The sequence below is a fragment of the Pygocentrus nattereri genome, chromosome 8 (assembly GCF_015220715.1).
Source record: "Pygocentrus nattereri isolate fPygNat1 chromosome 8, fPygNat1.pri, whole genome shotgun sequence".
Classification (NCBI taxonomy): domain Eukaryota; kingdom Metazoa; phylum Chordata; class Actinopteri; order Characiformes; family Serrasalmidae; genus Pygocentrus; species Pygocentrus nattereri.
In genome coordinates, this window is record NC_051218.1 from 4,262,591 (window position 1) to 4,277,383 (window position 14,793).

At 40.8% G+C, this 14,793-nt stretch overlaps 1 protein-coding gene across 4 annotated transcripts in view; it reads right to left on the bottom strand.

The window, feature by feature from the left end:
• si:dkeyp-50b9.1 overlaps positions 1–14,793 on the bottom strand; it is a 36,111-nt gene that overhangs the window by 8,124 nt on the left and 13,194 nt on the right. For all 4 annotated transcript variants that reach the window (XM_037540801.1, XM_037540802.1, XM_017698801.2 and 1 more), the window contains exons 6-11: positions 14,338–14,502; positions 3,943–4,030; positions 3,402–3,526; positions 2,167–2,228; positions 2,011–2,077; positions 7–91 (exon numbers count right to left, since the gene is read on the bottom strand). In XM_037540801.1, the coding sequence (XP_037396698.1) occupies positions 7–91; positions 2,011–2,077; positions 2,167–2,228; positions 3,402–3,526; positions 3,943–4,030; positions 14,338–14,502 (592 nt within the window). The remainder of the gene's footprint in view (positions 1–6; positions 92–2,010; positions 2,078–2,166; positions 2,229–3,401; positions 3,527–3,942; positions 4,031–14,337; positions 14,503–14,793) is intronic.

The window sequence follows — 14,793 nt, forward strand, 5'->3', positions numbered from 1 at the left end:
CTCCACCTGGTCTCTCAGCGTCTTCACCTCCCTAACCAGTCTGGTCACGCATACTGCTTGCTGTTGATATGCAGAGAGGGCCGTCATCCGCCTGGAACAGGTGCACGCACACAAAAAATCATGTTAGCCGGCAGCACAGCATGGTGTACAGTGGTTTTTAAACTGTGGGTCACGATGCACCGCTGGGTCATAATGTGGGGATGAGTGGTTTGAAAGGAAGCTAGTTATGTGCAACTTTTTGTTTGTTTGTTGGGCACTCCTGCTCAAAGGGAGGTGAAAATATGTTCATCCTCCACATAGAATTTATGAGTTATTTACTGAATTACATTTTAGAAAAAAAAAATAAAACAAAATGTGGCACATGCAAACGTCAGGGTGCATATAAAATATTACATATGAGCAAATAAATATATAAATTTTACTTAAAATATATTAAATAAACATGTTTTACTTAACAGCACATAAAAAATAGACAAAATTGAGGAGATGATGAGTTCAATCCCTGATGATGCTACAATCATTCTTTCCTGGGAGTCCAAGAGGGCACAATTGGCATTGCTCGCTCTCTCTCTGGGGGGGGGTAGGATAGCCCTCCTTCTCCCCAATCACTCAGCTCAAGGCTAGTCAGTGTGGGTGTCTGTATATGTAATTGTATTGGCAGTTAGTGTTCTCCACTGTGCTGTCCAATGACAGTGCATTAGCAGCAGCTTGAAAAGATGCCATGGAGCTTCACATGACTTGGAGCAAGCATGTGGCACCCTTCACCCCACTAGTGCTGGTAGTATTGTGTGATTATGACTGGGGAGAGTGGGTGGAACGGGACATGATTAATTGGGGAGAAAACGGGGAAAAAATGTAAACGTGTTCTCTGTAGACAATGTGTTACCTTATTTACATTTAGAAAATAAAAATATCTTATTTGACCAGGGGCGTTAAAACATTTGCATATGACCAAGTTAAATGTGTTTTAGGTTAGAGTTAGGAACCATCCTGTCTCTACTCCGTACCACAGCCAATTCCAAAGCTCTCCTGTGTTATCACTGGCTGTGTTTACATACAAAGATTTTTGCCAATCCAATTGATCACATTCTGATTACAGATTAAGACTGAGCTGTTTATCTGCTCACTACGCTCAACAATCTGATGGAAAATCTACATCTATTTGCACTCTACAAGTGATCCGATCCAAATTTACACACATGCGTGGAGAACCACTTAGTGTAAACGTTACCATGACGACGAGAATCACGTGAGTCCAGTCAGAGTGAGATGTCTTTTCATTTGGCGCTTGTGTTTTTAAGTGTTTTTTCGGCTTTTGTTAAGTGATATTCCTGAATAAGAAGATTGTGGTCCATTTGTTAAATCTGAGTGGTGTATAAACAGAAAAAGGAAAAAAAATGATAAACATAAAACGTGATAATTACCACTACATTCTTATTCAAGCTGCAGAAGAGACAGGAAAACAAACCATAAGGCAAAGTTAGCAAGTCTCATTTCCTCTGCTCTAACACACCCATCTCAGTCAGGAGGGAATGATAATGAGCTGATTAGTTGGATCAGGCGTGTTAGAGGAGAGGAAACACTAAAAACTTAAGGGCAAAGAGTGCAGCTGGACCAGGACTGATAACTGTTCAAGCATCATTAGTGTGGCTAATAAGAAATAAGTGACCCTTATTAGCCCCACAGTGGGGAAATTTCACCTCCGCATTATAACCCATCTGTGCAGTGAAACACCACATACACAGTAGTGAATGCACAGACACTAGAGGGCAGTGAGCACACTTTCCCAGAGCAGTGAGCAGCCCTATCTACAGCACCCAGGGAGCAGTTGAGGGTTAGGTGCTTTGCAGTCACGTACTGTCAGCTCAGGGGATGGAACTGGGGACCTCCCTGCCGCAAAGCTGTTTCCCTAACCTCCAGCCCACAACTGCCCCAATAATGTAATTATTGCAGTACAGTAAATTGGTTGTTGCAAGCTGTTGAGTAAAAACAGCATAAAGGTAAACTCACGCCAGGTTCACCTCCACCTCCAGCCCTGCTAAACTTAATGAGAAACCAGGATTTCTGCTCTTTAGTTCTGAGAAAAAAAAACAAAACAAAACACACAACAATCATGAATGAGGACACTGAGACAAAAGCAGCAGGAGGGCAGGGTGTGTGGCTCACCTGTGGTAAAGGGTGGTAAGTAACTCATAAGAGTGGTGTTGGCCCATTCATCCCTCACCTCCCTGTAGGGGAAAGAACGACAGCACAAATATGGTCATAATTTTCATCTATATGAGTGTTTCCCACACATCTGAAATAAACTTGTAATGTATATGGATATCCAAACTTATCTCAGCATGCTTTTTACTTAATTGACTACTTAAATAAGTTATGTATGGTTTATTTTTTTTAATGTTGTTCATTAAGCCTGCAGAATTAAACCGCAAAAAAAAAACGCTGCTGAATGCATCTCATGTTATGCAAAGTGTGCCCTTGTTTATAATAATATAAAAAAATAGGTAACTTGTTAAAATGTGATAAAACTGCATTGAAATTGCTCAAGTAGGACAAAATGTACTTGGGTGACTCTCCATATACTTGGGAGGATACAGCCTATGCGTGTGAAATTGTCACGATTGGCCCCTCCCAGTCTCCTCATGTGCTTCTGTTTACCGTTGTCCTGTCCATGTGCTCGTGTTTACTTCCTGGTCTTCCATGTGCGTTTGTTTAGGTTTGGCTGTCCTGCCCCCTTGTTTGGTTACTCCGCCCCTGATTGTTCGCACCTGTGTTTCCACCTATGTCTTGTGATCCCTTGTTAGCCCTCATGTATATAAGCCCTGTGTTTGCCTTGGTATGTGTTGTTCATTGTTCTGGTTGTACTGTTTGAAGTGTTTGGATGTATGCTCGTTTGCTCGTGCTGTTTGATTTGTTCGGTCTGTTTCTCCATTGTAGATTTCAGTCTGTGTTTATTGCGTCATGTCTGTACCCAAATCTATCCGTGTTGGCTACATGAACCCGGACTGTCTTGACTATGACCCTGGATTTGCCCTGAATAGAAGTCGCTTATCTTCGCATTTGCGTCCACCTCGTTGCTTCCCGGCGTTACAGAAATAATGTATATGAAATAAAAAGCTCTAGTACACATGCCCTACAGAACATGGCCTTGTTTAATAACATCTTGGCAAACTGCTAAAAAGCTATACCAGTAATATTCAGACAGGAATTTACTAAATTGCAACATGCAACATTAAAATATCTTACCTGATTATCTATTACAAGCTTCACATGTCTGCATTTAGGATATAACTGCTATAGCTACTATTAAAAGCAGTTTGGGTGAGATATGTACTCATGGTGTGGGTTGGGGTGTGTAAGTGTGTGTGTGTGTGTGTGTGTGTGTGTATATGTGTATATACCTGAACTTGTCGTTGAGTAGAGGATCATCCATTAGTCCACAGTGTGAGAAGAATTCTATGGCGTCTGAGTCTGCATGAGCCAGCAGTGCATCGTAATTTCCACAAACTGACTGAGACTTCAGCAGCTGTCAATCAAACACACAATGCATGAGCCATACATTACGATCTTAATTCACTTAACCTTAATCTTCAAAATTGCTTTACTACTGCTTTAAATCTAGCTCACAAAATAAAGCAAACAGCTTCATTCTTTATCTTTTTAAATTACATATTAATTCATTTAAATAGTTGACTCCAGCTATGGGCTTTAATTAAGTCATTATGGAACCGCTGCAAGGTTTTAATACACTGCGTTCCTTTTTTCCTGCCTAAAAGTAACATGAGAACTGCAAGAACTCAAACTAACAGCAGGGGGCAGCACAAAACTGACCACACTAATGTACTGATAAATCACTGCTACTGTAGCACTAGCACTCTCTCATAGCAGCAATCAGAGCCATTATCTTATTTGACTAAAATCATAATTCGTTGCTGCACATACCTCTATTATATATCGGCCGACCCCACAGCGCCGGTAACGCTTCCTAGTGGCCAAGAGAGACAACTGTAGCACCTTCTCTCCAGTCAATCTGGAGAGAGAGAGACGTTAGCCCATTAGTCCACATCCTAAAAGTTAATGGAGCTAAATGTTGTGCTTTCAACGCAACATCATCCTAGAGAGAGAGAAAGTGTGTGAGAGAGACCAGACAGCTCTCCTAACCTGCACAGGGTCTTACTGGAACTATTTAACCTGGTTCTTCTAGCTGGCTGCTTTCCTGAATGCTGGAACAGGAGACTAAAATCCCCAGTCTTTAAGAGTGGAGACAAATTTGACCCAACAACTACCAAGACATCTGTGTGAGCACTAATCTGGTTAAGGTTTTCTGCTTTATTATTAATGCCTGAATACAGGCCTTCCATACCCAACACAGTGTATTGAGTAAGAGTCAGACTGGCTTTTTACCAAATCACTGCACTACCAACCATATTTACACCCTATACATCCTGATTTACCAGCACATCCCCAAAAAAGGAATAGAGGAAAAATATACGCATGTTTTATTGACTTTAATAAAGCAAGTGATTCTATTTGGCATGCTGGACTATTTTGTCCTATTCTACAATGTGGTGTAGGGGTAAAGTACATGTCGCCCACAGAGCGAGGGTTACAGCAGCACCTGCAGCACCTGGAGCAGTTCTATCAGAACTGGGCCCTGACAGTCCATCTGGACAAAACTGGAATCTTTATCTTCCAGAAAAAAGTCAGGTCTCAGGAAAACGAGCACCTTTTCACTCTAGGAAACATGGCCCTGGAGGATTTGTTACATTATGACCACCTGGGACTAAAAATCAGTTCATCAGGAAACTTAGAACTGGGAGTGAATGCACTAAAAGAAAAAGCACCAAGAGGAAACATCCACAAAAATAGACATCCCAATTCAAATCGGTTGTAAATATTTTGATAGTGTTACCACACCCATTGCGCTGTATGGAAGTGAGGTATTGTAACATAGGAGACATTGAGGCAGGATGTAAGTGCGGGCTGCTTTTATTTAAGTGAGATCAGAGGTGAGCGGATCAGAGCAAATACAGGGGTATAAATACTAACGCAAAACGAGAAACACCTGAGACCAATGAGAGGGCGGGGCTGGGAGGTGAAGACAAGGCAGGACAGGGGAGGAGCCAACATGGCAATAAAAGCACATGGCACAAGAAAACAAAGGCACATGGTAGATAAACAAAAATACACAACACTATGTGCTGGGAAACCAAGAAAAAGGTAAAAACAGAGAAAGACCAGGACAGAGAGCAAACAGATGTTACTCAGTAAGCATGACTACACCAAATGGGGTGAGCATCCTACAGAGTCCCTGCATGCAGAAATCTGCAGAAATATAATGTGAAATAAAATATAATGTATAATGGGCCCCAAACCCAGTCCCCTCTGTCAGCTAACCCACTGACCCGTAACACACAGCAGCCTCAGTCCAGCACTGCTGACCAATTAGCAAAGTATATCTCCACTGTGAGAGATCCACAGCAGAGACAGATCCTGATCGAGGACAGGCTCAGTGACCACGGTTTAGACAGAAACAGCGCAACATTTTAACATATAAAAAGGCCCAGCTGCCCAATGAAACAAGACTGTGTGGTCACTGTTCTCGGGACAGAGCTGTACTTCCTCTTTCACAGTGAAAAATTCAAATTAACTCGCAAAGTGTCACCAAAAAACAGAAGATCGGACTCCCAAATTGTGAAATTTAAACGAATTACCCGTTTTTCTGGGGAGGGGAGCGCAGCAGTGAGTAGCATGCTACACACCCTGACCACCACAAAACTCACTATAGATAAAATGTACAATATATATTGTCTATTATTATTTCTACTATTTAGATAATATATCTAATAATATATCTAGAGAGAGAGAGAGAGAGATAGGAGAGAGATAAGAGTGAGTGAGAGAGAGATAGGAGAGATAGGAGAGAGAAAGAGAGATAGGTGAGAGAGAGAGAGAGAGATAGGAGAGAGATAAGAGTGAGTGAGAGAGATAGGACAGAGATAAGAGTGAGAGAGAGATAGGAGAGAGATAAGAGTGAGAGAGAGAGCGAAAGAGAGAGATAGGAGAGAGATAAGAGAAAGATAGGAGAGAGATAAGAGAGAGAGAGAGAAAGAGAGAGAGATAGGAGAGAGATAGGCGAAAGATAGGAGAGAGATAAGAGCGAGAGAGAGAGAGAGAGAAAGAGAGAGATAGGAGAGAGATAAGAGCGAGAGAGAGAGAGAAAGAGAGAGATAGGAGAGAGATAAGAGCGAGAGAGAGAGAAAGAGAGAGAGAGATAGGAGAGAGATAAGAGCGAGAGAGAGAGAAAGAGAGAGAGAGATAGGAGAGAGATAAGAGTGTGAGAGAGAGAAAGAGAGAGAGAGATAGGAGAGAGATAAGAGTGTGAGAGAGAGAAAGAGAGATAAGAGTGAGAGAGAGATAGGAGAGAGATAAGAGTGAGAGAGAGAAAGAGAGAGAGAGATAGGAGAGAGATAAGAGTGAGAGAGAGAAAGAGAGATAGGAGAGAGATAAGAGTGAGAGAGAGAGAGATAGGAGAGAGATAAGAGTGTGAGAGAGAGAAAGAGAGAGAGAGAGAGAGATAGGAGAGAGAAAGAGAGAGAGAGAGAGAGATAGGAGAGAGATAAGAGTGAGAGAGAGAGAGAAAGAGAGAGATAAGAGTGAGAGAGAGAGAGAAAGAGAGAGATAAGAGTGAGAGAGAGAAAGAGAGAGAGATAGGAGAGAGATAAGAGTGTAAGAGAGAGAAAGAGAGAGAGAGATAGGAGAGAGATAAGAGTGTGAGAGAGAGATAGGAGAGAGATAAGAGTGTGAGAGAGAGAAAGAGAGAGAGAGATAGGAGAGAGATAAGAGTGTGAGAGAGAGAAAGAGAGATAAGAGTGAGAGAGAGATAGGAGAGAGATAAGAGTGAGAGAGAGAAAGAGAGAGAGAGATAGGAGAGAGATAAGAGTGAGAGAGAGAAAGAGAGATAGGAGAGAGATAAGAGTGAGAGAGAGAGAGATAGGAGAGAGATAAGAGTGTGAGAGAGAGAAAGAGAGAGAGAGAGAGAGATAGGAGAGAGAAAGAGAGAGAGAGAGAGAGATAGGAGAGAGATAAGAGTGAGAGAGAGAGAGAAAGAGAGAGATAAGAGTGAGAGAGAGAGAGAAAGAGAGAGATAAGAGTGAGAGAGCGAAAGAGAGAGAGATAGGAGAGAGATAAGAGTGTGAGAGAGAGAAAGAGAGAGAGAGATAGGAGAGAGATAAGAGTGTGAGAGAGAGAAAGAGAGATAAGAGTGTGAGAGAGATAGGAGAGAGATAAGAGTGAGAGAGAGAAAGAGAGAGAGAGATAGGAGAGAGATAAGAGTGAGAGAGAGAGAGATAGGAGAGAGATAAGAGTGTGAGAGAGAGAAAGAGAGAGAGAGAGATAGGAGAGAGATAAGAGTGAGAGAGAGAGAGAAAGAGAGAGATAAGAGTGAGAGAGAGAGAGAAAGAGAGAGATAAGAGCGAGAGAGAGAGGGATGTTACTCCTTATATCTGGCCTGTTTGTTGATGCTGCACTGCATTAGGGCTGTAAGTGCTGCTCTTCATCGTCAATAACAGGCTGTTATTTTCCTCTTCCTCATCCTCAGTGTCATACGCTTCTGTTTACGGATGTCACTCACCCTCGGCTCACAGCGTTTAGCAGAAAGTCTCACTGCCAGTGATGTGTCATCTCTCCTGATTGCTCATACTCCTTAATAGCACTTCATATAGAATTTCTGTATCAATATTTGGGTTAACAGTCACTGTTTAAGTGGCTCGTTTTGCCTTCCTGCGGGAAAATCTATACAATGAATCATCCAGCAATCAACGAAATGCAGGAGGAGGGAAGACTGTACTTAATGCTCAACACATCTGAAACAGCCATCAGATCACTGACTCAGTCCGGGACGAGTTAGAAATGCTGGCACAAACCAAATCTAAGAAGATGCAAAAATCACGTTTACTCTACTAATGAAAGGCTTCAGTGCTGACTGTGCACACAACCTTTATAGCAACGTTGCATTAAAAAACTAAAAAGAGACTGCAGGGGAAGAGTGAATCAGGGGTGGGGTGGGGGCAGCATGTGGAACCCATTGGCACAACCACGGAGAGCAGAAACAGAGAGAGGGTGTGGAGGGGCGAGAGAGAGAGAGAGAGAGAGACAGAGCGAGAGACAGAGGGAGCGAGAGAGAGATGAAATATAAAAGAAAAGGGTGGAGTAGGGTGATAGAGAGGGAGGAAAAGAGAGAAAAGGAAGGAGGAGAGAGAGAGAGGAGGAAAGATAGAAAAAGAGAAAAAAAGAGTGGACTGAGGAGACAGTGAGAAGGAGAGGAAATGAGAAATGAAAGGAAGAAAAAGCAAGAGTAAGATGAGAGAAAGATAAAAAAGTGGGGAAACAGAGAGAGAAAGAGAGAGAGAGAGGAAAGGAAGGAAGAGAGAGAGAAAGAAAAGTGGACTAGAGAGACAGAGAGAGAGTAAGTGAGAAAGAGGAAATGAAGAGAGATTGAAGAAAGAAAAAGACGGAGAGAAAAAGAGAAAGAGAAAGAGAGAGAGTAAGATGAGAGAATAATAAGTGTGTGAATGGGGAGATAATGAGGAAGGGAGAAACAGAGGAAAGGAAGGAAGAGAGTGAGAGAGGAAGATAGAAGGAAAGAGAAATAAAAGAGTGAACTAGGGAGAGAGAGAGGGCGTTAGAGGAGATGAAGAGAGATTGAGAGAAAGAGACGGGTTTTGAGACAGAGAGGTTTAGAAAGAAAGAAGAAGGGACAGGGAGGTTCAGTGAAAGAGAAGAAGAGAGAGAGAGAGAGAGAGAGAGAGAGAGAGAGAGAGAGAGAGAGAGAGAGAGAGAGAGAGAGAGAGGAAGCAGCAGTCTCTCATTGCCGGCTGTAATAACACATTAGCAGCAGTGAGTGCAGGGCAGGGCTCTGGCCTCTTTACTGGAAATAGCGTCCGGGTGGAGCCGAGGCTCCAGTGGGCACGCATAATGACAAGCAGTGCTTCAGTCTGAAGATATAAATAAAAGCTCTTTTTAGAAAAGCTGGAAGAAATTCCCTCAGAAGGGGGTTCAGGACTGTACACACACACACACCCACACACACACACACACACACACACTCACACGTACAGTGAGGAATCTGTTCTCCCAACTCAGCAAACACTCCATTCAGGATTCAGTAGAACAGTGGCAGAGTTTTAGATCCCTATTTGTACAGAAAATATACTTAATATGAATGTGATGAAAATAATTAGTATTAGGACATTTCTAGTAATATATTATAATATATTAATATATTACTAGACAAAATAACTACTTAATTATGCAGACATTTAGAAAAATGGTGGAATTCCCCCATAAGAAGTGGTTTCTTTAGAGAATTTTTAAAAGCAGTCACATATTTTTCAAGAATAATGAGCTATAAAACATATTCAGAATGGATTTCCCTGCAGTCTTATTTTGATTTCTGCATGGTCTACATCAACCTCTTAAACTCACATCCATATAAACTGCTTCTAACTGCCTTCCAATTTGAAATGAAGGAAACCAAAACAATGCTTTAAGGGAACAGACCATGCTGCAGCGCATCTTAAATCAGTTTCGCTGCTGTCCAGTTCCTCTCCCCAACAGGGTCACATGCAGTCCAGCCTGCTGCTATTTTACTCTATTCAATCACAGTCAATAAAGACTAAAGAATCAGTTGATAATAGTGGACATACAGTGGGCTGGTTGGTTAAAACAACAACACAAAACAGAGAAAACACTGAATCAGCTGAAAAGTCTGTATTTATCCAGTGGTTTCTGATTTGGGATTTGTTCTTAGGTAAGAACAGAATCTAGACACACTCAAGAGCACAAAGATGGGAACGACTCCGTGCTTTAAGGACACATCACAAATCTGACGTAGACTTTGCCTTAGGACCGTTCTCAAGAACGAATTTGAGAAAGACCGTAGGAAGATATCGGGGAATCAGGCCCAATATTAACAACAGTTAGTGTCTTTTTAATGTGGCCTGTTACCATTTTTGGTGAAAATAAGCAATTGGCCAATTTATTTATTTCATTTTGACAACTCTGTGCTGCAGTTTTGCAAATGCTGCTGCTACACCTGTGCCGTAGTGTCGTAGCATAATTATACACAGTAGTGGACAGTAACTGAGTAAATGTAATTCGTTTCTGTACTTAAGTGTTTCTTCGTGTATCTGTACTGAAGTTTTTCCATTCTGGGCGACTTTTTACTTTCACTCCACTTGTCACGCATTCCGCAGACTTCAATTCCCAGCCCTTAGGAGATCACGTGACGGCTCGGTCACAATCGGAATCCAACACGGACTCCATTTCCCAGGAGTCACAGGGAACACACGTGACCAAGGACTCTGTTCAATCCTCCTATCAGCGTTCACGATCACCTGAGTACTAACTTAGAGCAGCTGTGGACTGTCATATGACCTATGGTAGATAGCATTGAGCCCCGAGCTTAGTACCGTAGGGTTGTGAAGTATTGTATCCTTGTGACCGACTGAGAGTTTTTGCCTTGCCCTTTTTGTACTATCAGCTATCTTCATTGCTCCGTGTTTTGACTTCCTGGACTGTTTTGTGACTACGATTTTTGATTTTATCTACCATTTATCAAGATCAGCACTCATCTGAACTCTGTTCCTACGTAACACTACTACATTTCAGAGTCTAATATCCGACTTTTTCCTCCTACATTTTGAGAACTCTGTGGTTCCTTTTGGTTTCTGTGTGTATAAAAACGTAACATGTCAAAACGAAAGAAGCGCAAAGCCAGAGCACCAATCAGGGCCCAGCGGTCACTTTGTTTAGAGCTGGTTTTGACCTGTTGGTCATACCGACCCAGTGCAGCACACGGTTCAACGTCAGCGCAGCAGCGTAAAACTTTGGGAGAGTCTGTTCAACATAAATGATGAACTAACCTAACTTTGTGTAAATAGAGCTCAATATAGAAATATGTCCACATATGCAGTCGAGACTGACGCGGCTTTTTTCTGAATTTCTACAAACACCATTTCATTTTATAGTAAATGAGTTTGGGCTGGTTTATGTTTATGAACAGACGCCTACAGATCAACATAGTAAAGGAGCTCATCTGTGATCCTGAGTTTAAAGCCAGTTTTTATTCAACTTAAACTTGGAACTAAGTTGTAAATAAATCTGAAACTGAAACTTTGCTTGTGTGTAAAAAGTGATTTCAGAGCCACTCGGTTCTCCCTGATGGAACCTGTTTACCTTCAGTGTTTTGTGCTTCTGATCATTTTAATAGACGTCAGCGTCACTAATTAATGACGTTCTATTAAAAGACTGGTTTACCAAGAGAGACGCTGGAGGACTTTCACCTGAAATGAGTTCATGAAGCCAGTCTGGTTATAAAAATGATAACAGGACATCAGAGCCAGAATTACTCTTTTAGTACTTTTACTTTATACTTAAGTACATTTGAAGGGAAATACTTTAGTACTTTTACTCAAGTGGAGGTCTAAAGGGAGGAACTTCTACTTTTACTGGAGGAATATTTTACCTTTAGTGTCTCTACTTTAACTCAAGTACATGATTTGTGAACTTCGTCGACCTCTGATTATACATGACTCATTGTGTTAAACAGTCAGTTGCCCCTAACTTTCAATGTAGCATTTTAAAAGCTAGTTCACCATTAAAGAGCAAATAATGTTGTTTATATGGTACGTTTGGGCAATAATAAGCAATGGAAATGTGCTATTGTGTGTTCACTTACTCCACACATCGGGAGTAGATTGAAAAATTGGATAATTGGAAGACAAAAAAAAAATTAAACTCGCATTTCAGATTATAATTGATTCTAATCATATTCAACAGTATTCTAATAATATTTGATAAAGTATGATTATTTTTAAAATGTATTTCTAATTTGGTGTAATCGCTGAATCATGATGTATTCACGATGTAAAGAAACCAAAATCAGCTGTAAAAGCTCCTGACTAGTGCATCCCTAACGCGTTTAGATTGTAGACACTGCATATCAAATGAATACACAGCTGAGATCTAACGACACTCTGACAAAATAAGTTTTATTTATTGGTCCACTGCATCAATGTTCTTTGACTTTACTCTCAGTTTAGATTATGCCACTAATAAACTTCACATCAGGAGTTCATTCAGCACCTTCATTTAAACCGTACATCAGGGTCCCTATAAAACTGTGGTCCACGCTTTCACATTGTCCTGTCCAGACTACTGCGCTTCTCTTTTCATAGGTATTCCTGACAAAACCAGCCACTCTTTTCAGTACGTTCAGAATTCAGCTGCCAGAATTGATTCTAGTTTAAAAATCAGCTCATTTCACCCTAGTGCTATTCCAGTTACACTGGCTGCTCCTGCTAGGGTTTAAATGCAGGCTAAGGTACAAATCTCTACACATTCTAGCATTTAATTAGCTGCCCTCCTGCCCCCCTACTAGCCTGTGCCTTTATTTCTTCTTATGCTTGATTCTGTCTATCCTGCAATTCAGCTTGGGCTTCAAAGCTCAGCTTAAATCCACCTCTTTTCTCAATACTTTCATTCTCATCCTCACATCAGTTAATTCTGTCTCTCTCTTTCTCTCTGAAGCTGTTTCTCTGAAGCTGTTACTGATGCTTTTATTCTTTTTTTTTATATTGAATATGTGATTATAATGCTTACATGATGGCTAATTTTGATGATAACATGACTTTGGGTATGAGAAAAGTGTTATAATAAAACAATTTTGTTATGATACGATTATGAGCCATGAGCTCTTTCAAACAATTACTAATCACAGTTAAACACAGTTAACTGCACTAGTCTTATTTGCTCATATTTGACCCTAAAGAAAAACTGAAAAAACTGTTTCTATGTGCTGCAATTAGCTATTTGAGTGGACAAAGTAATTATCATAATGTGTTTATTACTCTCAGTAATTCAATATTATTTACATCACGTCAATGCAGAACCGATCATGTGATGTCCATCACAGAGTTTCTAATTTTCATGACTGACATCCAGTGAGAGCAGCAGTACCTGCATGTTCCAACCAATGAATGTATACATTATATGTATCATATATACAGTCAATTTGTGTATATATCATATATACAGTTAATGAGAGTATGTATTATATTTAGCATATCACTGCTGTGTGTAAATTTCATGACAAATGGACCAAAAGAAATGTCCCAAAATTACTTGTAAAAATGTTTGGTTCCTTTTTTCCTTTTCCTGTAAAGTTACCATTTTGGAGATACAAGGTCTTGTTCCAACAACAGCGATATACAGTTAATGGTTCAACCCCTCTGTTATCATAGCCTCTTTCTTATTCATACAGCTCATGAATTCTTGTTACAGTGGAGAATCTCGAGGGGAACTGGAGCTTCACCAAGCTGTTGCTTTTGTTAGTTTGCTGCTCAGTGAGTGCTGTCCAGTGTAGTCTGCTGAAGGTAATGAAAGTAATGAATCAATTAATTTAAAAGATATATTTTAATGAGAGGACTACAACTGCTGATTTTATCATAGCAACACACAGTGCACTATAGCTGGGCTTCAGCCTGCACTATTACAGATGGTCTTGACATGTTAACTTTGACAGTACTGATCATTATAACACACCAATTTTTATAATAATTATTATTCCTGAGGTGTTTATCCTGTTAATAGGATTATCTATCTATCTATCTATCTATCTATCTATCTATCTATCTATCTATCTATCTACCTACCTACCTACCTACCTACGTATCTATTTATTCAATGCCAGAATTCAAAAAGTGAATTATCTCAAAGCCGTTAACGAGGACTGACCAAACTGATCAAACCTACAGCCCTTCAGGACCTGGTATAACAGTAATAGGAGCCAGAATAGAGCAAAAATCTGGACTGGCTCACACTTCTGAAGCAAAGTCCAGTGTGTTATAGATCCGGTCCCAATACACAGTGCACGTTTTTCCTCTACCTCAGCTCCAAACACACTCAAACCAAGGCATTAGAAATCAATAACTTTTTTCTATAAAATTCTCTTTTATTTGTTCTTTAGAAAGGTCACCAGAATAAGTCTACGTCAGATCCATGACATGTTACTAAACCGCAGAACTGTTCTCACCTTTGTGCTCTTGAGTGTGTGTGGATTCTCTTCTTACCTAAGAACAAATCTTGCGTAAGAAAACACGGGTGAATGTCAGAATATTCGAGAAAGTGTTAAGAGAGTGTTTTAAGATGACATTTCTTAAAAATTGTTGGTAAATGACGCCCAATATCTGAAGGAGCTGCCCTGGAAGCTGTTAGAGGAGGAAAAAAAAAAGGTCTATGGTCCGAGGACTAGGATGGAAGCTGTAGCTGACTCACAGTGTTTTGCGCTCGTAGGCTGCGGCGGCCACGAGAAGACACTCCACGCCCACTGCAGACGAAGGGATCTCTCCATCCTCTCCTGCTTCCTCTCTTATCTCTCTCCTTTTCCTCGCTGCAGCCAGAAACTCCGGAACGCCTGCACAGAAGTGCTCCCAGGACCACCTGTGAACAGCAAATGCATACAGTGCACATTCACATACCCGCAGGCATACCTGAGGACTGCGCAATGTGGTCAAAAATATAATACCGTGATCATATTACTAGATATTTCTATCATGATTTGCCATGTAATATATTAAAAGACATTGATGGGCCCCTTAATAAGACCTTGATAAGGCTGAGCTGCATGAGTTTGATGACACTGACAGGTCCTTAACTCACAGAAATTCATCCGGAACATCTGAGGTTGATCAAAATGCTCATTGCACACAAAAAAAAAACATTTGTTAAAGT